The following is a 22,833-nucleotide window of genomic DNA, read 5'->3' as shown; positions in this document are numbered from 1 at the left end:
GAACAATCCAAAACATTGATGCGTTGGTTTTCTAAAACTTGACAAGGAAAGGTATTGTGAGAGTATGGCATGGACAAACATGTATCGCCTACTTCATGGGGTCACTGTGGACTTCATTCATCACTTCTAAAGTGCCATAGGAGTGCAGAGCACACCCTTGTGAGATACCAGACATGTTCATATGTTTATTGGCTCCTTTCATGGACTGAGCTAAAAGAAACCCTCCTTTAGTTTACTGGATATACAGCTGTGTATTTGGAGACGTAGATCCCAAGTTCTATTCTACAAAGCTGCATGTATGTGGCTGGCTTGATCACTGCGGTGTTCACGGACAGAGTCAAAGAACATTTGACAGTGGTGCCAAATTACACTGACAATCATTTAAAAATAACCCTCCTCCCCCGAAATGTAACATTTGGACAAGAGCATTAGGACTGCAATTCATTATTTGAACATTTGATTGGCAACGTCTCCTGGAAACAGTCTCCTTGACTATTTCAAAAGGAACCCAGGAAGGCAGACAATCTGATACAATGCTAAAGAGAAGCAACTATAAACCAAAATAAATTCTGCAGACTGATTTGGTTAACACCTCCTCAAAAAGTGGCATTTAAGACCAAATGTTAGTCTGCAGAATTCTTTTGTCTTTTTGCAGATCTCAATGAAGCCGGAGACGTCACAGTAGTTGCACATATAGTGGAACCTTGCTGATTCACATTAGATGACCAGATATTAAGAGATCGCAAGTAAGTGAACAAATGCAATAGAAAAGGATCTCACATATCGCTGTATATGTTGTTTATTTATTCTGACAAGTGTCATTTAGTTTTAGTTACACTAAATAGCATCCTAGCAAGTTACATTAGCATCTTTCGAAAAGTAATGAAGTCTTACTAACGAGACCTCACTACAGTGCTATCTCTGTTATTAAATCTCTGTTGAGAAATTATTTTGTGCGAACAAGCCGAAAAAGAATAGTGGAAATTAGTGAAGTATTGTATCTAGCTGCCTGGTTCTCATAATAGTAAAGAGCATGAAGAATAGAACATCTGATTATTTTTGTACATAAACCAGGAAGTGTTCATATGCTGCGGGGAACAACTTTTTAATAGAAGAGAAATTGACAAAAATGTGATTTAAGTCTCCCTTCTACCTCTGAATTTTAGGATTCTGCAAGCACATGTCTCTTATAGGGCTTATTTTCAAACTGGTATGTGCCTAGTTAAATGCCCGCTTTATAAGAGGACAGACTTTGTTCTGTTCTCTTGTGTGTTTGCATTAAAGTTCCTCTTCTTTGGAATTATGAATGTGTGATATTTGTTTCACATGAATCACTGAATTGTGACTAACAAAGACTTAAAAGGCTGGATGAGGAAGGTTTATTGCACTTTTCAGTGTTTCAAAACTTTCCCAGGTTTGTGGTAAAATTATATTCTTTAATTCTGCCAGTTCAGCAGAGATTTGTAGAACCTGATCTTGTGTAACTGGCTACATTTTAAGCACTTCCCATAGAATTCTTCAAACACAAAATTATAGTAAAGCCCAGTGATTTACAATAGGCTATCCGGGTACTAACTTCACCATATACAGGAATATAGAGAGGCAGGCAGGCATTAATGTTTAAGAGGGATTTTGATGCAGCATGCTTAATCCACTCATTCCCCTAATACGGGGTACTAAAGCTGCCATTAGAGGCACAGCAAAAAGACTGATATTAAATAAGAGCTATGTTAAAATATTTGGAACCTCAATCTTTTTTTTTTTTTTTTAAATTAAGTTACTTTAAAGCTTTTTAAAAACCAAATTGTTAACTAGAAATTCTAGTGAATGAAACTTCCTTCCTTCTTGCCATTATTTAAAGCTTTAAAAAATGTCCTGGGACCACCAGAATTAAATTGGATGAGTTTAGCCCTAGGTTATGCAAAGGACTGAAATACTGTCTCTTCCCCTGAGACCATGTAGTACCGCAAGTAGCCATTAGATAGCAGCACAGTACATATGATCTGTCATGTCTCCCACTACCTTCCTGCTCCCCAAGGCTTCAGCCCTGCTCATTTCAACACATACACACACACACACACACACACACAAAATAGCTGATTGTAATTCAATTAGTGCAGTCTGCAACTCCAGAAAAGAGTAATTCAATTAGTGCATTGTGGAGCTCTACAATACCTCTAAGCAGATGTTCACAATCCTCAAGAACTGGAGCTAGCTTTAAAAATACCTGTATCCCTTCAATGTGGCACTACGTATGCCATTTGTCAAAACAGCTTTATACACCTTTCTGACTTCTAACAGGGGAGGGAAGAAAATCCAGGCTTGGCTGGCAGAAGAGTTGTTTTTTTTTTTTTAACTGATCAACCAACCAATGCTGCTACGCTAGACCTCACCACTCTGCTTACCAGGAACAGCTCCGAGTTTTACACAGTAACACGAGATCATTAATGCAGAGTTGAAGCAGTGGCAGCTTAGTGGTTACAATGCATTTTTATGCAAATGATCACATTGATTGTTGTATGCTGGGGCGAACAGTGGAATGGTGTAGGCTCCGTTGTACCACTCTTTTGCTACTTAGGGCTTGTCTACACATAAATGGGTGCAGCTGCACTGCTGTAGCGCTTCAGTGAAGACACTACCTATGCTGATGGGAGGGTTCTCCCAGAGGCATAGCTAATCCACCTTCCCAAGAGGCAGTAGCTATGGAGATGGAAGAATTCTCCTGTCGACCTACTGCTGTCTACACCAGGGGTTAGGTCAGTTTAACTGCATCACTCACGGGTATGGATTTTTAACAACTCTGAGCAACGTAGTTATACTGAGCTAATTTCCTAGGGCTAGTCTACACTGGTATCGTGGCTTGTGTGGTCACGGCAGAGCACTAGGAGAGAGCTCTCCCAGAGTCTAAAAAACCACCTCCACGAGGGGTGTGGCTCCCAGCGCTGGTGCACTGTCTATGCTGGCGCTTTACAGAGCTGAAACTTGCTGCACTCGGGGGGGAGTTTTTTCACACCCCTGAGCGAGAAAGTTGCAGTGCTGCAAAGTGCCAGTGTAGACAAGCCCTTAGTGTAGACCAGGCCTTCAACTGGAGACCTGAAACATACATTTATATTTTCAAAAGTTATAAATGTTAGACATTTAGGTAGAAAAGAAACACGTTTCCAGTTATTAAATTGTAATTCACTCTTGTAAAAGCATTTTTTAACAGAAAAAGCCACACCACTTACTCATCTACTGCCATGTTTGGAACGTTTCCTTTGCAATTATACAGACCAGAAACAATTTTTTTAAATGGAAGCTTAGATCCTAGAGCACAATTCTGCATCAGAGAATGGATTCTGTAGTAGATTTCCCAGCCATGGAATGACAGAGAACATGGAGCACTGGTTATGAGGATCTAATGAACTGGCTAGATCTCAAGGTCACTAAAGCAACTGGATGATAAGTAGGTTCTCTAATATTTTTTGTTGTGTGCACTGCCCTATAGCACTGTATCTGTTTACCAAAGCCCAACACCACACAGACACATCCAGCTAGACTAGCGCTGCAGCATCCTTCCATTTAAAAATCACAGACTAGTGTGCACACGCATCTTACTCCACTGGACATTGGACTCCTGAACCTTTAACTCTGCCACACCAATAAATATCGAGCAGTTAATTTGGTTGCATTTCTGCCATTTCTCTTATTCCCTTTCATGCATTTAATTGCTATTGCTTTCAATCTTCTCAATAGGGCCCTACCAAATTCATGGTCCATTTTGGTCAATTTCATGGTCATAGGATTTAAAAATCGTAAATTTCATGATTGCAGCTATTTAAAACTGAAATTTCACAGTGTTGTAATTGTAAGGATCCTGACCCAAAAAGGAGTTGTTTGTGTGGGGGGGTGGGGGAGAGGTCGCAAGGTTATTGTAGGAGGGTTTGCGGTACTGCCACCCTTATTTATGTGCTGATGCTGGGGGCAGTGCTGCCTTCAGAGCTGGGCAGCTGGAGAGCAGTGGCTGCTGGCCGGGAGCCCAGCTCTGAAGGCAGAGCCGCCGCCAGCAGCAGCACAGAAGGATGGTCTGGTATGGTATTGCCACCCTTGCTTCTGCGCTGCGGCCTGAAGAGCTGGGCCCTCAGTCAGCGGCTGCCACTCTCCGGCCGCCCAGCTCTGAAGGCAGTGCAGAAGTAAGAGTGGCACTACCCCGACCCTCCTAAAATAACTTGAAACCGCCCCCCTGAAACTCCTTTTTGGGTCAGGACCCCCAATTTGAGAAACGGTGGTCTCCCCCCGTGAAATCTGTATAGTATAAAGTAAAAGCACACCAAAGACCAGATGTCACGGTTCGGGACGTGTTTTTCATGAATTTGGCAGGGCCCTGCTTATCAATGAGCCGGGGTGAAGGAAGCAGGAGGAGTGGACTCTAAACATCTCATATAAGAACCGTTGCCTAAAAATCCAAGTGTCACATTGTGGCAGTTCAATATTTCATAGCCAATACAAGGAACTGTAACACTGCAACTTTAAATCTTTGCCTCCTCTGTCAGTCTCTCCCCCTCTCATTGTAATGCCAAAGGGAACAGCAATCAGAGTGGAGATGTTCAACGTGATAGAGGTCAGGACACCGGTGGATCAGCGTACCAGAAACACGACCTTGTTTATTTTTTTCCCCAGTATTATTGTTTACAGGGTGCTTTGCTCATGTACCTTGTGGTTCTTAGCTAAAAGATGAAATTACAGCCCAGGATGAAGCGCTCAGGCACACATCCAATTTGTGTTTCCATCTCAGAAAACAAAAAGCTTCGGAGGCCCTCGGGCTGCCATTCAAACTTGGAGAGGCTGACATTTTTAACAGCATGAACCAGAGACTGGCAGAGGGAATGATCTAATGCATTTCTGACTTGTCAATCAAAGATCTCACCTCTGCTGTCTTGTAAACAGTGGGGGGCCACCTAACTACATTCATAAACAGGGGTGAGCCTGCCACCAGCTGGGGGGTGCCAGAGCCACACGCTCTGGATCTTAGTCACCAAAATTCTGATTCACTTTTATAATCTCATTGTAAATAGCCCGCAGGCACATTTCACAGGGCCGCTGGAACAGAACCAGAGCAGGGAATGCAAAGCAAGGGTTGGTCAAGTGCAGCTATTTCTCGGTGCCGATGGAATCTCTTGACCAGACCGTATATTTCACCTCCAGTTAGACACACAAACTACCATACTAATAATTGCTCTTTCCAGTGCTGAATAATTCATTTTAGACAAATTGTAACAGACATCTGCACCCAACACAATGACTGCAGACATGCACAGCTTGCTTTGTATGGGTTACTTACCTTAAGGCCATCAATAATATCATCATTACCTCTCATATTTATATATACACAGTCATTTTCAGTAATGAAAAACTCAACTTTTTAAATAAAACCCATGAATAGTCCAAAGGAAACGTGCTTTGAAATTTACAAAGAAAGCTGAACATGGGATATAAATTACTGACAATGCCCCTCTTAAGAAAAATCATTTCAGATGTATCAATATCAGCCATGGTGAAAAGTGACAAGCAAGCAAGAAAAAACAAACAAACAGCTGCCCCTTTCTCTTTGCAGCCTGCGTATACCAGATTGTGGCCCATGCATCTCAATCATCCCACATCTTTATCCCTCACCCTTCTCCAAAAATGGCCTCTATCAGAAGAGATGGTGCACATGTGCCATCAGCATCTTAACCCTGTCCGATCTGCTAACGTCAAAATTACTCTCTCATATACTTCATTCTAAGGGCTTTGCCCAATCAAAAGACAGCACCCTCTGTCATCAATAAGGTCACACTAATTTGCACAAAACTGCACAGATCACAGCCACCGTCATCTTTTAAGGAGCTACAGCCTGTGGAAGTGACGTTCTGTGTGTATTGCTTCATGCTCAAGTACTCAATTTAACCAGCTTCAAGTATAGCAGATTGTGGGAATTTAGATGAAATACTCTGTAAAGCAGGCAATCCTCCCCTTCATCCAACAGGATGCTTCTGACTCTACCACGGAGAATCTAACCCTTCTCTGTTTTCTATGCCACCCATCACCATACTACTGGATGTCAGAATTGGCAGCCTACAACTGTTTTCTTTTCTTTTTGAGCACCGAAAATTGTGTCAGGCACCTTACAAAGACATGGTCCCTGCCCCAAAGAGTTTACAGTCTATATCTGATGTGGCACTTGGGTGGGAGTCTTCTGCCACAAACTTATTGTGAGAGCTTGGGCAAGTCATTTAAACTCACTGCTTCTCAGTTTCCTCACCTGTACAATGGGAATAATCACACTTACCCACCTTTGTGAAGCACTTGACATCTACAGATGGCCATCACTAGATGAGGGCTAAATCCTATTACCACCAAACATCTGTTACCCAAATAAGAGAAAACCCAGATTACTTTAACTTTTTTCTCATTCAAACCTTGCAACCTTGAATGTCTTGAGACACATTCCATTTTCATTGCACTCTTGTGTTTTAACACCAAGTTTAACAGTAAGTCATGGTTCACAGTCAGCTACAGCTCTTAAATATGACATATGCGGACTTCTGAACTTGCATCCTTCCTTTTCTGGCAAGTATTTTACGATAGGGGAAATAAACAATTTTATTCAAAGTGAAAAATTTCACTAGAATATAAATACACCTCCTGCTGTGTGTCCTGGAAACTTAAAAATATTCAGTTTCAGAGACAACTGCATATGACTATTTTTATTATTAAGAACATCTACATGTAAACAGGATTTCTGTTGCTTAGGAGGGTCACAGTGGGATAAAATTTGCCATCAGTTTGGAATGGCATGTTCTTCATGGCCATTAAAGGCCTGATGGCACTTTTGCTCTTAAGAGTAGGGGATCAGTCCTTTTGTCATCCTCTGCTACGCAGCATGTCGTGTACCAGTTTGCTGTTGCTCTCCATCAAGAGCTGGTTGCTTTTCACTTATATGGTCAATCATGGTTTGTGAGCACATTTGGATCTTCTGAGATAAGAGGCACTAGAGAAATATATCACTCCTGCTGCTTAATGCCCCACGCAAAAATCAGAACTCCAGTTTTGACATTGTGGCTATCTGGTGTGATGTCACAAAGAGTTGTCAAATTGAATTGAGGGACTGTAAGAGCCTGTTTTCAAACAAATGTTTCTGATAGTAAAACAAACACAGGATGAGAAACTTGGATGTCATCTGACATAACGAGAATTCTCTTACTCGAATATTTGCCAATGCTTCCCATGAGGTGTCAGCAGGTTGTTAGCTGAACTATTCAGAAAGTGCCTGTTCTGCCATTTCTGTCTGAGCATTTCATGGCAAAGCATGTAAATAACTAGACAAATTCAGCAGTGACTAAGTGGCATTCCAGATGGCACCTTCTTTCTTGCCACAAGCAAAGAAAATTGATATTCTTCTCCAGTTACTTCAAGCTTGCTAAAAAAAAAAGTAGCTTAATATGAGAAAATTTGCTGGGCTACAAAAACAGATCTTAAAATGCAACACTGAAAATTCTGTATAGCACCAAAAAAGGTGGAAATATATCTCGATATCCTGGTCACTGAATGTTCCAACCACACACCCACTCAGATTACTGCAACAAAATAGACAGCAACCTGAGGAACAAATCTCATCAGACCTTGCAAGCTAATAAAGGTCAAAGCCTATTCAAAAACTGATTGGGATAAAGACAATGCAAATGCTGCAGAAACTGGTGCTGGATATTCAAAGTTTCTCCCTTCAGTAAATACAGCACCAACGCCCCAGTATGGGACTAGGGTATTGTGCTGCTAGAGAGGTGTTTCGGATGGCACGTGAGGCAGAGTTTCCCGTCACTCTCAGTCATTAAATAGGCTCAGAAATTTCTCACGGGAGTTGAGTGTAGCTAAATCCCAAATTCTCACTGGATATGGTATTCATCACCACTTCCAGTCCTGAGCAGTTGTGTTCCTGTGACACAGTTGATTTGTTCAGCTTCAGATGGGGATACATTTTGTTAGAGGTGAAATGATACTTGAATACCAGTAGTTTGTAAAGTGCTTTGGGGTATCTGGAGATAAAAGGTGCTATATAAATGTATGATTTTGCTAAAAACAGAAGTATATATTGTACTATCGGACACAGATCAAGCAGAAAGAGGGGTACTGGTTTCAGTATGCAAACTGCTCCACACACACTCTCAGGATGCGCCCTTAAAGCAGAGCTTAAACACGTCGGATAGTTATTCCTCAGCAGAAACCCCAAAAGAGGCCCATCTGATTCAGTCAAATTATGCAAATCAGGATTAGAAGTAGGAATCTAAATACTGCCCGTGTCTCCAGAGTCCTCTTAGAAGGATATAAACACTCTCTTCCCCTCCCCCACTGAAAGCTCTGCAGGGAGCTTGCTTCAGCCAAGGAGGCTGACAGGACACCTTCTGGAGTCCATCAGTGCTAGTGCTAGGTCAGCTAGAAGGGTTGCTGCAGAATGATGTAAGGCACTTAAGCCTCCCTCAGGACTGAGAGCCTCTCTCCACAGCACTCCCTAGTCCCGCCAATCCTGGAGCAGGAAACGAGATCCAAAGGAAAATGCAGGATTCTTGCATGCCATCTCTTGAAGGCAGGTAACTGACTTTTGTCCAAATGATTCACAACTTGAGGGGCCTACTGGATCAGTGATTGCTCTTCGATTCCCAGGGGCTGCTGGGGGAAAGCCCCACTGGCCACCAGCTGCCTGGACAACAGACTCCAGCTCTTCCTCTCTAGTGTGCCCCTTGAAGCAGTCATTCATGCCACTGAGCCTCCAAGGCCTGATTTGCAAGGCACTACCTCTGAACTAGCCCAGAAGCCTCCACTAGTGCAGAATCAGTTATCAGCTTCCAGGAGTGCCCAGCACGAAAGCAACACCTGTGAGTAGCTCGATCTGCACTGCCTCCATGTTTATCTCTAGCTGCAATTCAAGGTGTTGGCAAGGATCTTGAAGCCCTGAATGGTCTGGGACATGGTTATTCAAGAGTTGCCTCTCACTCCATACTCCATATTGACACAATTAAGATTGGGTGGGACACGCTTGCTATCAGAACTGAAGATTTGAATACTTCATGCCTAGCAGCAGACCCTTCCCCGTCCTTGGAATGGTTTCCCTTGACAGCTCAGAGTCAAAAATCTACCAAACTTCAGAGCACAGTGCAAAATCCACTTGCTTTGTGCAGCATCTGGTTAACTTTTCTGTGTTCTCATTTTCTGTAACTGTAGCTCCTGGGCTGCCATTATTAAATCTAACAAAAGAAATACAAACGCAGGGCATCAATTATCAGTGCCACTGCACCAGCCCATTGCAAATTCCTCTAACAGTTTTAAGAAAAAATTTGATAGCAAGATTAAGGCAATTGGCTGTCCGTAGGCCCAGATCAGAGACTGTATGAGGAATATTGTGTGCCAGTGACACTTGTTAAAGTTCAGTTGCATGCTTTTGATACACCTGAGAACCAATGGCAAAAAGTTGATGGTACCAGACCAATTCAGGCAAAATGATATTAAAAACAATGCAATGAAAATGCCCCAGAGTGATACACGCAGAATCTACATGAGATGAGTTTAATGACTGTAGGAGTTTTGAATGGCATGAGGAAGCACACAGTTTGAAGCAGAATAAATGATGTAAGCAAGCAAGAGAGAGCAAGAAACAGACATGCATACACGGACGAGAGCAAGCGAGCGAGCGAGAGAGAGAGAAAGTACCTGGAAAGCTGTGAGTGCGCCAGTCCCTGGGTTATACAGGCATCGCAGCGAGGACATGCTGTCCGCCAGGCTGGAGCAGCCCAGCCACAGAGATCTGGGCATAGAGCACTGCAGAGAAAGGACAACTATGAGATGGGACTGGATGAGACAGGATGGCACAGATTACAGGAACTTTGACGGCTTAGCTGAATTGCATCAATACAGTTGCAGCTGGCCTTTAAGACTGAAACAGCTTCAAGAAACACACTACTGATTGATCTGTCCCCTCAGAAACTCTTAGATGACACAGTACCAAAAAGTGAAAAAAAGAGGTTATGGTCCCAACAGATTAATTATTTAATCAGCTTTTTGCATCTGTTTTTGTGGTACTGCGCTAAACAAAGTTATTTCTTTCCAATTAATCAGTTCTCTCCCTCCATGCATAGCCACCTCTCAAATACACCACAGAGTGAAAGATTCTGCAAGGTAAGCAGAAAAATGAATGGCAAATTCCACTGGATGGTGTCAGGGAAAGAGAAAAGATTTTGTTCCACACACTCCCACCCCACCCCTGCTGCACCAGAGTGAGTGGGAAGAGGGGGAAAGATCCTATTGCCATGGGCAATAATAACTCAGTGACTGCAAAGGTTTTCTGTTTCTACTTGCTCTGCTATTCATTAACTAAACTGCAGTTACCATAGCAAACTGATTCTTCACCTTTCCAAATGGATTAAAAAAAAAGGGGGGAGGGGGTCAGCCTATCAAAAAAAAAGGAAAATAGTAGCCATGAATATTTAAAATTATTCCATTCTGATATCCGTAGTTTTGAAATCACTAGCACTGAAGGTTAAAAATATCACTGGCATTTTGACAGCAACCTTGTTCTTATCAGTTACAGAACTTTTGAGCCATAAACTTGCTGTTTATTTTGTCACTGGCATGGAGGTATAGTGCCAATACATTGTAAATGGGCAGCTAGTTACAAACACAGTAGGATATGACAGATTAGTGACATGAAATCTCACACCATTATATTATTCATCTCCATACCCCCATACCATATTAAGCCTTTTTTCTCAGAAGCAGGGGGATGAGAGAAAATTTGAGTGGAACGGACAGCTGTAACGGTGTGAAATGGCAGCTGTCTTTTGAGCCAGTATTTCTCACTGCTCTGGGAGGAGTGGAAAGTCCTGCATTAAATTTAATATGTGGGAGCCATGTGACCAATCCAGAAATGGGCAGAAAGAGGACAGCCTCCTATATTCATAATTTGTTACCATACAGAAAACCACACTTGAATTTAACCCTATCCCCAGTTTACATCATGTCACTTGGGATATTTTGCTCCAATTGATGCTTCTGCTCCAAAAATATACATATTTTTCAAATTCACTGGAGAATTTAACCTAGGAAAAGGTGCTTTTTAGAAGTTTTGGTTACCCTAATATAATTTCACCTCAATTTTATAAATAAATTCTACACTTGATAAAGAACCTAGAATTCAAGAATCTGTACACTTTATAAACATTAACTTCACAACCCCCCTGTACGATAGGAAAGTGTCACCTATTTTATTGTCAGGCAAACTTAAGTCAAGAGAGAGCAGGAATTATGGATCAGGTATCACAGCAAGCAATAGAAACCCAAGTCACACTTCTCAGTCTGCTGTTTTAACCTACCAGACAGTACTCGAGTGCTCCCACATACAGAAGAATTCTAAATCCCAATGCAAAAGCACAAAACAAAACCTACTCTAATTAGCTATAAAGCTCTTCTCGTGTCCAGGCAACTGTAGCCTTAAAACTAACAGGAGCAAAAGGCATATTTATTTATTTCGTTTTAGGTATTTGACATTTTTAATAATTTGTTAATTTAAAACCAATTCAAAGCCGTTTATTTGTCAGTGTCTGCTTTCATTGAGCCTACTGTTCACTAACAGTAACCAGGAGATTAGCTACAATGAGATGGTGTCCCCACTAATCAAAGCTAAAAATTAGCATTGAACTTCCAAAACACATTTAATATTGCTGACTCCTTAAGATGCTCTGCTAAGTGGAATATAAACAAAATTGTAAGAAACATATGGCTACAGAGCAAAAAGAGTCCAGCCATGGGCATTTCTGAGTCATAAGTACATCTTCTAGAGATTTAAAACATACCCATTACAGAGATGTCCAAGTGCCACTCATAGCAGAATGGTCATAAAGGAATTAGAGGCAATCATTCTGTCCACCCCTCTTCTCCCTACGAAGGCTGCAAGCACTTATTTTTCATAATAAAATAAGCAGTCATTTACTTTTACTGATGTCAGTATCAAGGTCTGACCCACAGGAAGCAGAGAGACCAAGTACGGGTAAGCCTTGATGCCACAAAAAGCAGAGGTTAGTACACATACTATTGTATACATCTGGTATGTCATAAGAACATGAATTTATCTCCATTATCACAAGACATTTAAAATGGAACTGTTTTTCTTTGAAACGGACATTTTATAGGGGAAGTTAAAAGATCAGTTTCACAGAACTCCTTGCAGCTAATCAGGATGTACTTATTTACATATGCAAACTCGTTAGTTAATACTGGTCCAGACCTCAGTTATTATTGATCTGTGAGGAAGTACACAACAAAAAATAACCAACTCCTTACGTTACTTTTGAGCAAGTCAGCTAAGATCTTTCTCATGTATGTAACAAGATTTACATTACCACTGGAGTTCTGTTCCTTTTTTTTTTTTTTTTTAAATCAACATTTGTCTTTAAAAGAGCAAAGGTTCACACATTGGGGGGAAATGTCATTCCTGTACTTGCTTTCTGCCCATTGAAAGACGCGGAGACTCTAAATTACAATTGGGGACTGAAAGAAGCTTATTCACAAGCTCGAACAAAAGGCCCCAGGTGTTTCAATAGAAACGGCTTGTGTGTAAATCAGATGAGTGACCCAACAGAACAACTTCATTTACAGCCTGATCTCTGAAAATCTCAACATCCTCCATCCCCAGCCACCAACCAAGCCGGATGTCAAATATTCACTTCTGTATTGACAGCTCCACCAACAAGGGGCTGGCCTCAGCATTTACTATTTGAAGCTGACTGACAAAACCCTCTCTTGAACCCATGTCAATCTACACCTATATTTATTTATTTTTAAAAGGCGCAAGAAGTGCTGAATTTTGACTGCAGCCAGATGGGAACTTTGGTATTGCCACAAGGCATTGGTCCTAACCCACAGTAGTTTCTCTGCACATCTTATTTTGGATTTCTGCATACCCTTTGGATCCAAGAGTGCTTTACAAAAATTAATAAGCCTCAACACGTGACAGTTATATCTATTTCATAGACGGGGAAACTGAAGAGGGGGAAGAGACTTGCACAAGGTCACAAAGCCCATCGACAACACAGACAAATAGAAATTAAGTCCTCATTCCCAGTCCTCTGCTTTAAGCTCCACTACTACAGAATGTAGGAAATGCAGTATCAGATCAGACCAGTGGTCCATCTACTCCACGATCCTCTTTCTCACAGCAATCAGTACTAACTGCTTCAGAGGAAGGTGTAAGACATCCCAAAATGGACAGTTACAAACCAACTTTCCCAGTAGGGAATTTTCTTCCTAATTCACTGAGGGTATATCTACACTACACACTAAGCCCAGGCTCTGATTCGGGTTTGATCCCAAGCCCCACTTCTGTCCGGATACAAAGCAGCATGACTCAGACCAGCAAACACTCAGGACCTGGTCCTAAGACCCTTCCTCCTATGAGGGTGGGTCAAGGTCAGAGCCCAAGCCCCGCTGAAACTTCGGTCTAAGCCCTGTCATTTTGGAGTGAGGACGCAGCTCACGCCACAGACCTGAGTCAGAAGGTTTGCGAGTGCAGTATGGATGAGTTAGCACAGTTGTGAGATCTGAGTCAAGCAACTGTAAATCCAGGGTTACAATGCAGTGTGGACACCGAAGGGTGGGTTTGGAAACACCGAGTCCACAAGCACAGATCCCACAGATCTGGGTTTACAGTGCAGTAGACATACCTTTAGTGGTTGGCTTAAATGCAGAAGCATGATTTTTTTATATCGACATATCATATCTACTATAATTCTGAATGTCCTTTAAATATAAATGTCTAATTCTTTTCTTATTTTAATCTTGCGAAACCTTAGATTCAATTATATTTTGAGGTAAAGATCACGACAGACTAATTAGAAATTGTGTAGAAAACTATTTCCTTTTGTTTTAAATTAGCTGCCTTTCAATTTCATTGGACAGCCCCTTGACCTTGTATTATATGAAAGGATAAATAAGAGCGCCCAATTTCCCTTCCCTAGGCCATTCATTATTTTACATACTCCCGTCTCATGTGCCTTCGTATTCATCTTCTGTCTAAATGAAACAGTCACAATCTTTTCAATTTCTCCTCAGAGAGAGATGCATTAGGTTTCTTTCTTTCTTTCTTTTTGGTCTTCTATCTCTGAATAAATACAAGGTGATGCATTTCATTTTCTAGTGGGTTGTCAATTAACCTACTTTTGGTAGGTCCCTCTGAAGATCCTAAGTCTAAGATTGACCTAGATTTTTGTTATCCATTCACCCTCCACCTTCCCAAATCATTTAACATATTAAAACAAAACCAGTTCTAATATAAATCTCATTGTTAACTTTTGCCATGTTGAAAACTGACGATTTATTCCTGCTCTTTGTTGTCTCTTAGCCAGGTTCTAAACCCGGCAACAATGCTTTACCTTGACAAAGTTATCCTACCTGTTTTATCAAATTTGTTCTCTTCTTGGTCCTTTCAGCATGTGTGTCATGTCAGAGGTTACTAATTATTATTTTATTAAATTCTGTTCGAGATCAGAAATGCATCCTCTCCTGCAAAACTGAATGGTCATTACTTGGAGAAAAAAAGCAGATAATTTCCAGAAACACAATGTGTTTTACAAATATAGTGCACACAAAGTGTGTGAAAACTGAAATCTGAATTCACTATAGTAAGAAAAAGTAGGATATAGTAGTTCAAAGATTAGATATTTGAAAAGGTAAATTTGGGGGAATTAACCCTAATAAGAGAGGCAATGGGAAGAAATATTATGGCCTTTGTGTAAAGAAGAAGGTTGAAGCAACCTAAAAGACACCACAATTAATGTGCAACAATCTACAATTCAAGTTCACAGTGCAGCATCTCTTGCTGTAGTAGGTGTGCCCCTCTAGTATAGCTACAATGCTTTACATTTGACAGGACATGTTCAACGTCACTTAGCAAATCAGTAGCAGAGCCAAAAATAGAACTCGGATCTCCTTATTCCAAGCCCTGATTTTTGGTCAATATAATCTTATATTAGGTTTGGACACGAGCTGCTTGTCCACACTGAGTTCGTCTGCAGCCAATGCAGGATTGTTCTCCCACAGTAGTGTCCAGTGCTTTGTGCAGTTCAGTTTAAATGATTAAGCAATAGGGCTTCTGCTTCTCTTGGGAAAGTGCAGTCTTACCTCCTACCTCCCAAAACACACACTAGAAGTGTGGAGAGAAAATATGATCACAGCCTACACTAAGGTCTGGAAAGTGTAAATGCTAACTAAGGAAAGGAATTGTTCCCACTGGACCAGTGCGCAAAGTAAGTAAGGGGAATGAGATAAGACTGAGCAGAGGGAAATTAAGGCAGAATACCAGAAAAAAATAAATCTTACAAGGAATTCTATCTAGAGTAGATGCTGCCCTTGTGTCCAAAAGGAAGCGGTGAAAGCTCCATCATTTAAAACTAAGGAAACAAGACCCTGGAGACTTGGCTGCAGGAGAACAATCATGCAATGGCTGGGATTGGACTAGATGTGACCCAAATACCCCCAGTTTCTGACTCTATGAAAAGATGTCACTTTGTAAACAGAATACTGTGGCCTTTTGGCCAGCAGGGAAGCAAGCTCTTCCGGTATAATATTCCTTTTGGAGTATTATTGCTTGTATTCTTTTTAAAAATAAAATGAAGGCAACATGGCATAGGAGCCTTGACCCGTGTAAGATCAGGATGAGAAGAGCTCTGTGCAAGCTGGAAAAGCTTGTCTCTTTCACCAACGGAAGTTGATCCAATATAAGATATTATCTTCCCCACTTTGTGTCTCTTAAGGTTATACGGAGCACACCCATTGAGGTTAACAGTCACAAGGCCATCAGTTGATAGATTCCGGTGACGACGTAACAGACTAAACATGTCAAGTGGCTTGTGATCTACCAGCAGAGAGAAGCATTTTTTGCCATTGGCAATTATTGTTTTATTGTTATATGGATCATACACAATAAAAGCATGAGAACACACATATCCATATCCCTTCACTCCTGCTCAACTGTGCCTTTTTGCCACATCAATGTCAAAACGGTACAAGTTCCATCACTTTGCCACTTGCACCCAATGTGCACCTTTCATGTCACTATGGAACTTAGTTCATTGTATGCAACATATCAGTTACAAGTCAGCTAGCGTTTACATTACAAACTGCTATTCCCATGGATTTATAACAGCCATAGATATTCACTTAGGCTCAAACTGGATGTACAAATTCCAAGCCCAAAAACAGTTTTCATCCCCTCAACCTTTCCCATACCCATACAACAGCACACACATCCCTGCACCTTTGGATCAAAGAAAAAAATCTGAACATTAGAAGAAAGAAAAACAAGGAGTTTCCAGTGCATATTTTGCTCTGTCACAATCCAAAAATAGCCCTGTTAAAAATGAACTGCATTTGGCAAGCAACTGATCATTTATGGAAAAAGAAAACCAACATAGTGCTTTTTAAATATCTGCAAAACACTTAATGAACAGTAAATTCTTCTTCATTGAATTTTGAAATATATAAATATTATACACACACACACACACACACACACACACACACAGAAACCGTGGATACCAGGCATTCTAAATACATAATTACACGAGAGCGCCTCCCAACTGCCACAGGAGCCATTCCGGTGAATTGTGTAAATAATATGCCTTTAAAAACCCTAATATATGAATATAGATTTACTAGTTGTGGAACAGTTATATATACCCGAGAGACCAGAATACACTTTTAAAAAAAAAAAAAAAAATCCTGCCTAATTATGAATTTACCAGAGAGACTAGAAGGGCCCAGAGCAAATTAATACTTTTATAACTTTTAGAGAAAGTGGTTTATTTTATTTTTTGTTTGTTTGTTTTTGTTTGGAAATAAGAAAAATGTAAGAAATAACTGTAGGTCTTAATTAAGCCAACAGGAAAACACAGAAAATTCACAGTTAGTGCTGATGTTCACTTGCTATTGCAGGATGCTGTGCCCTGAAATTATTTAAAACAAACAAAAAAAATCAAATAATTCAGACTTGATTAGCCGATGCCTTTTTTGAGGAGCTGTTTTATTATTTTAAGATCAACGTTCTTAAGTGAAAAGAGAACAATAGCCTCCTCAAAAGGGAATGATTAGGAGGATATCAATCGGCTTTCACGCTGACAACTCTCAGCTGAGGACACTGCCTCAGAACTATGGAGAAAGCAAGGTTTCAACCCTGTCGTGACGGCTGTTCTTCGAGATGTATTGCTCACATCCATTCCATGTTAGATGCGCGCGCTGGGTGCACAGTTGTCGGAGATTTTTCCCTTAGTGGTATCCGTAGGACAGGCTCTAGCGCCCCCTGGAGCCGCGTGTGTATGTGCCAGTATAAGGGGCACTGCTGGCTCCACATCATCTCAGCTCCTTCTTGCCGATAACTCCGACAGAGGGGTAGGATGGAAGGTCATGGAATGGACATGAGCAACACATCTCAAAAGACAACAGTACTAGATGACTCACAAGCAGTACCCTCAGAGGTGGGCTCAGCGTTTTTGGATCTGCAGACTGCAACACCACTCTTCCGAAACTGGCATCATCACAGACCTGCTGGATGACGGGGTAGTGGGACGTGAAGATATGGACCAACAACCATGGTGCAGCTCCGCAGATGTTCTGGATTGGTACTTGCGTGAGGAATGCTGCTTATGAAAGCCTGAGCTCTCGTGGAATGAACGGTCACAATGGCTGGAGGCGGAACCTTCATCTGCATGTAACAGGCCCGGATACAGGCAGTTCTCTTATCCTTTCTGCTGCTGCTACAGAGTTGCACAGGTTTGGGAAGGGCTTAGTCCTCTCAATATAGAAGGCTAGGGCCCGCCTAACATCTAATGTATGGAGCCGACGCTCCTAGGTGGTCTTGTGAGGTTTTTGGAAAGAAGACTGGAAGAAAGTATCTTGGTTGTTGTGGAATTGCGACACCACCTTTGGAAAGAAGGCCGGATGGGGGCACAGCTGGACCTAGTCCTTGAAGACACTGTATAATGGGGTTCTGACATCAGGGCTTTGATCTCAGAGATCCCTCTGGCTGAGGCGATCGCCACCAGGAAGGCAATCTTCTGAGAGAGAAGCAGCATGAAACAAGATGCTAACGTCTGGCTTGAATGGAGGCCCAGTGAGCTTCGACAGGATCAGGTTTAAATCCCACAGGGGAATCGGGTCACAAATCTAAGAGTAGAGTGTCTTTCCAGGCCCTTGAGAAACCTGAGTATCATCTCATGGGATAACACTGATTTGGCCCTTCACTGGAGGGTGGAAGGCCGAGATGGCTGCCAAGTGATCCTTAATAGATGAGAGAGTTAGACCTTAATGTTTTAGATGGAGCAGATAGTCCCAGATAGTCTGCAGAGAAGACCGAGATAGAGAAAGATTCCGCTCGAAGGCCCAACAAGTGAAACATTTCCATTTAGCCAAGTAAGTGGCCCTGGTGGAAGGGTTTCTGCTACCTAGTGAGACTTCTCAAACCTGTTATGAACAGGCCTGGTCTTCAGGGTTCAGCCACGCAGCAACCATGCCATCAGGTGCAGGAAGATGAAGTACAGGTGAAGCCAAAGGCCAATGCCCATGGTCTTGTGAAACCAAGTCTGGACAGGATGGGAGCATGAGTGGAGTGGCCACTGAGGGGTCTAGAAGCGTACCAAACCAATGCTGGCATGGCCACGCCGGAGCTATCATATAACTCTCGCCTTGCTCTGCTTGACCTTTAGGAGATCCTGTGAACCAAGGGGATTGGTGGGAAGGCGTACAGTAGGCGGTCTGCCCATCAGAGCCGGAAGGCATTGAAGAGAGAGCCCATGCAGCAAACAGAACTGATGGCATTTCCTGTTCTGTCTGGCAGCGAATAGGTCCTCCTCTACAGCCACCACACCTAGGAGGGCTTGCACTTCCTGGATAAGAAGCTGCTTGTGAGAAGGGTCCCTGAAAAGGAACTGCATAGGGATGGCGGGGTGGATGAAAACTAGAGGGTGTAGCCAACTATTATAGTGCTGAGCACCCAACTGTCCAATGTTATGTAAGACCATGGTGGGTGGAAGAGTGACGGGTGGTCCAAAAACAAAAGGACGGATGGATCCAGAATCAAGACTGGTATGTCATCCTCCAGCATACCTTCAAAAGGCCTGCCTGGCCCCGAAGGGGCATCAATGTGAGCCCAACTGGGAAGCTGAGGCAGAAGGTTGAGGCTGACATGTACAGCCCTTTTCCTTTCTTTTGTAGGGCTCCTGCCTGGGAAGCACTGGGAATCTGGGAGGCTGTTGGGGCCGAAAGTGCTTCCCGGAGGCTGGGGGCATGTAAAGGCCCAGAGAGCGAAGCGTGGGGCTCAAGTCTTTGAGGCCATGAAGCTTGGAGTCTGTTTGTTCAGAGAACAAGGATGTACATTGAAGGGGAGGTCCTGGACTGACTGCTGCACTTCGTGAGAGAGGCCCACTCACTGGAGCTATGAACCATGCTGGTTAGAGATACGTAACTGGAGGCTACCAGCCAAATAAACATGGTGTCTGAACAGGTCCAGTCTCTTAGCCTCTTTATTTTTGGGGGTTGTGCTCGACTGCCCCATCTGTCCCACTTGTTGCAGCAGACACCACCAGGGACTGGGGCAGGGGGAAGGGCGGTGCACGTGAGTACAGGTACTCCAACCCACTGGCCGGTATATAGTACTACTTCTCTGCTCTTTACTCCTGGGGGAATTCTGTGCCACTGCGCGTTCAAAGAATTCATGTCCCCCGCAGATTTCTTTGCTTCCCCACAGAAAAATGACTTTCTAACAGGAAAGCAAAGGAAAGCTGCAAGAGCAGTCACACACCACTCCCTAGTTGCGCAGGTACAATGGAAGCTGCGAAGCCAGCACTCTGAGCTGATCAGGGGGGCAGCGCAGGGGCCCGAGACTGCCCCAGCAGTGGTTGGTGCGCCTGGCACAGGGGCTGCCTTAGCTGTCTCTGAGCCAGCCACACCAGCCACTGCAGAAGTCACAGAATCCAGGACCTCTGTGACAAACCCACAGCCTGACATCATTGATGTCAATGGTGGGTTCCCCCATTCATCTTTAATATCAACTTATAGCTAGTAGTTTTAGTCCTCTGACTAGTAGGTGTTTGGTAAATTTTACATGCCTTGCTATACCTATGAACCTCAATCCATCAAAGTGATTTCCCCCCATCTCCTATTCATTTCTGTAGTTGCTCTTAACTCTCCCTTCTCCTGTATTATACTGAATATTCTCTAAGGCCATGTCTACACTACAAAGTTAAGTCGTCTTCAGTTAAGTCAACGATCATAAACCGCTGTAATTACACCACAGGGGCAGCTGTGATGCAAGTATGCGGTGCCATAAATCATCTTTTGCTATGAATGACTGTGACTCTGGGCAACGTGTGGGAAATAATGGATGGCTATGCGGCAATGGGATTCCCTAACTGCGATATACAGCACACATTTCCCAATGTTGGCTCCAGACCATCTTGCGACAGAGTACATCAACAGAAAGGGATACTTCTCTATGGTATTGCAGATGCTGGTGAATCACCAGGGTCGTTTCACTGACATCAATGCAGGATGGTCAGGGAAGGTGCATGACGCACACATCTTCAGGAACACTGGCCTGTATAGAAAGCTACATGTAGGGACTCTCTTTCCAGGCCAGAAGATTCCAACAGGGAATGTGGAAATGCCCATAGTGATCCTGGGAGACCCAGCCTACCCCTTAGTTCCGTCGCTCATGAAGCCTTACACCGGAAACCTTAACAGCAGCAAGGAGTGCTTCAACAACAGGCCTGGCAGGTGAAGAATGACTGCAGAATGTGTGTTTGGCAGATTAAAGGGTCACTGGCACTGCCTTTTTGACAGGTTAGACCTCAATGAGAAAAATATTCCCATGGTCATAGCAGCCTGCTGTGCTCTGAACAACATTTGTGAAGCCAACGGAGAAAAGTTTCCCCAGGGATGAAGCATTGAGGTGGACTGCCTGGCAGCTGATTTGGAAGCCAGACACCAGGGCTATATGAGGGGTTCAATGAAGCGGGGGGTGAAGAAGAGAGGGAGGGAGGCGCTATTCAACTGAGGGAGGCTTTGAGGCAGCATTTTGACAATGAGCCCCAGTAACGTGTCTTTCTGTAACGCATTGAACCAGGCATTGTTTACTTGCCACCTTGAATGACCTCTGTAATGATTCCTGCCTGAGTGTTAATTGTAGTCTGCAAATGGGCCGATTGCCCCTGTGTATGAATTTCTGTTGTAACCACCCTGTGTAGGTCACAAATAAAGAATCACTGTCTTTGTAAGACTAAATTTTTATTAAACAGCAATACACAGATTAACATTTCTCAAAAGGGACATGGCAGTGAGTAACACTCTCTGAAGTGAGGATCTCATAGCTGCATGAAAGTCAATATGTCATTATGGAAAACGTCCCTGGGGTGGAGCGCAATGGGTACTGCGACGTACTGGGAATGTATGTGGGGAGTTTGGGAAGGGCAAGGAAGGACGTTCTGTATGGGCTACAGGGCGAGTCGAGCACACGTGTTCCACCTGCAGTGCAATCAGAGACCTGAGCATCTGTTTGGTCCTCCATGAGTTTTATTATCCACTCCTGACTCTGTCTCCTCTCCTGGCTACCCACTTCTAGTTTCTTGTTTATTGTCTCTCTCCATGCTCTGTGCTCGCTATCAGCCAGATCTGATGATTGCAGCATTTTGTGAAACACGTCTTCCTTACTCCTCGTTTGCCTCCTTATCAGATGGAGGCGCTCCGCCAACGTGTAGGAGATGCCCCTCAAGAGCACATCTGCAGAAGTAGAAGAAACAATACACAGTGTCAGTATTGTCACCGTCTTGAATCATAAAAGTGACATACACCTTTTTCCTCAAAGACACAGCACAGCCAGAGCACTAAATGTGGTGAGATCAGCCCAAAGAGGGGGTGGTGCAAGATGGGACAAAGGGTCTGGGTGGTTTCAGAAGAGGATCAGTACAAGTGCCTAAGGCCACTATTCTCAATACTGGCACCGTTTTCCACAGGCGGGGTCAATCGAAGCTGAAATCACACTACTGAGGGTAACCAAGCATGCAAAGCTGCATCTCCTGCATGAGTGCAGCTTCAGACCGGGTCTGCTCGCCTTTATGCTGCTTTGGTTCCTCCAGAAATAACTGCCATTTGGCGCGGCAAAGTTTCCTACAATGATAAAAGAAACAAAGGAGCTCTACCAAGGAACCTTCAGCAGAGGGACTGCAGAGTATCTGCAAGAAAGTTCCCTAGAGATCTCTATGGCGGGTTCCCAAGAGATCTCGGTGTGCATCAACAAACTTTTCTGTGGGGCCCCCACTGTGTAGCTGCATAGGGGAATGCGAAGCAGATGTAAACAGCACCTAGTGTGGTTAATCTCCATCCCTTCTCCCACATGCACCATGTAAATAAATAAAGGACATCTCTTCCTCATGTAACCATGCACTATGAAAGAAAAATGAGTACTTACCGGAGCTCCCCACTCCTGCTTCAGGCACACCAGAACCGGACTGCTGGGACTGGCTAGACCCTCCGGAGTAAAAAAAAAAAAAAAAAGGTCCTGGCTCATCACGCCACCAGAGGAGCCTGTCCCACATTCTCCTTGAATTCGACCTCCTCATCCATCACGTCATCCTCGGGTTTGACTCCGCTGGCCGCTGCCTCCCATCCCCCTGAAGTATCCATGGAGCTCCACGGTGGAGGTGGGGTCACTGCGGAGGATGGCATGCAACTCCTTGTAGAAGCATGTTTTTGGCGCCACACTGAGCGATGGTTGGCCTCCCTTCC

General features: G+C 43.2%; 1 protein-coding gene across 11 annotated transcripts in view; it reads right to left on the bottom strand.

Annotated features, from left to right (window-relative positions):
- Positions 1-22,833, bottom strand: part of BTRC (beta-transducin repeat containing E3 ubiquitin protein ligase) — a 165,477-nt gene that overhangs the window by 105,057 nt on the left and 37,587 nt on the right. For 5 of the 11 annotated variants that reach the window (XM_034777860.1, XM_034777863.1, XM_034777862.1 and 2 more), the window contains one exon: positions 9,721-9,828. The exons of the other annotated variants lie outside the window; for them this stretch is intronic. In XM_034777860.1, coding sequence (XP_034633751.1) covers positions 9,721-9,828 — 108 coding nt within the window. The remainder of the gene's footprint in view (positions 1-9,720; positions 9,829-22,833) is intronic. 11 annotated transcript variants of the gene reach the window in all.

The sequence above is a fragment of the Trachemys scripta genome, chromosome 7 (genome assembly GCF_013100865.1).
Source record: "Trachemys scripta elegans isolate TJP31775 chromosome 7, CAS_Tse_1.0, whole genome shotgun sequence".
NCBI classification, from domain to species: Eukaryota; Metazoa; Chordata; order Testudines; family Emydidae; genus Trachemys; species Trachemys scripta.
Note: the sequence above shows the minus strand (reverse complement) of the source record. Positions and strands in the feature narration are given on the sequence as shown.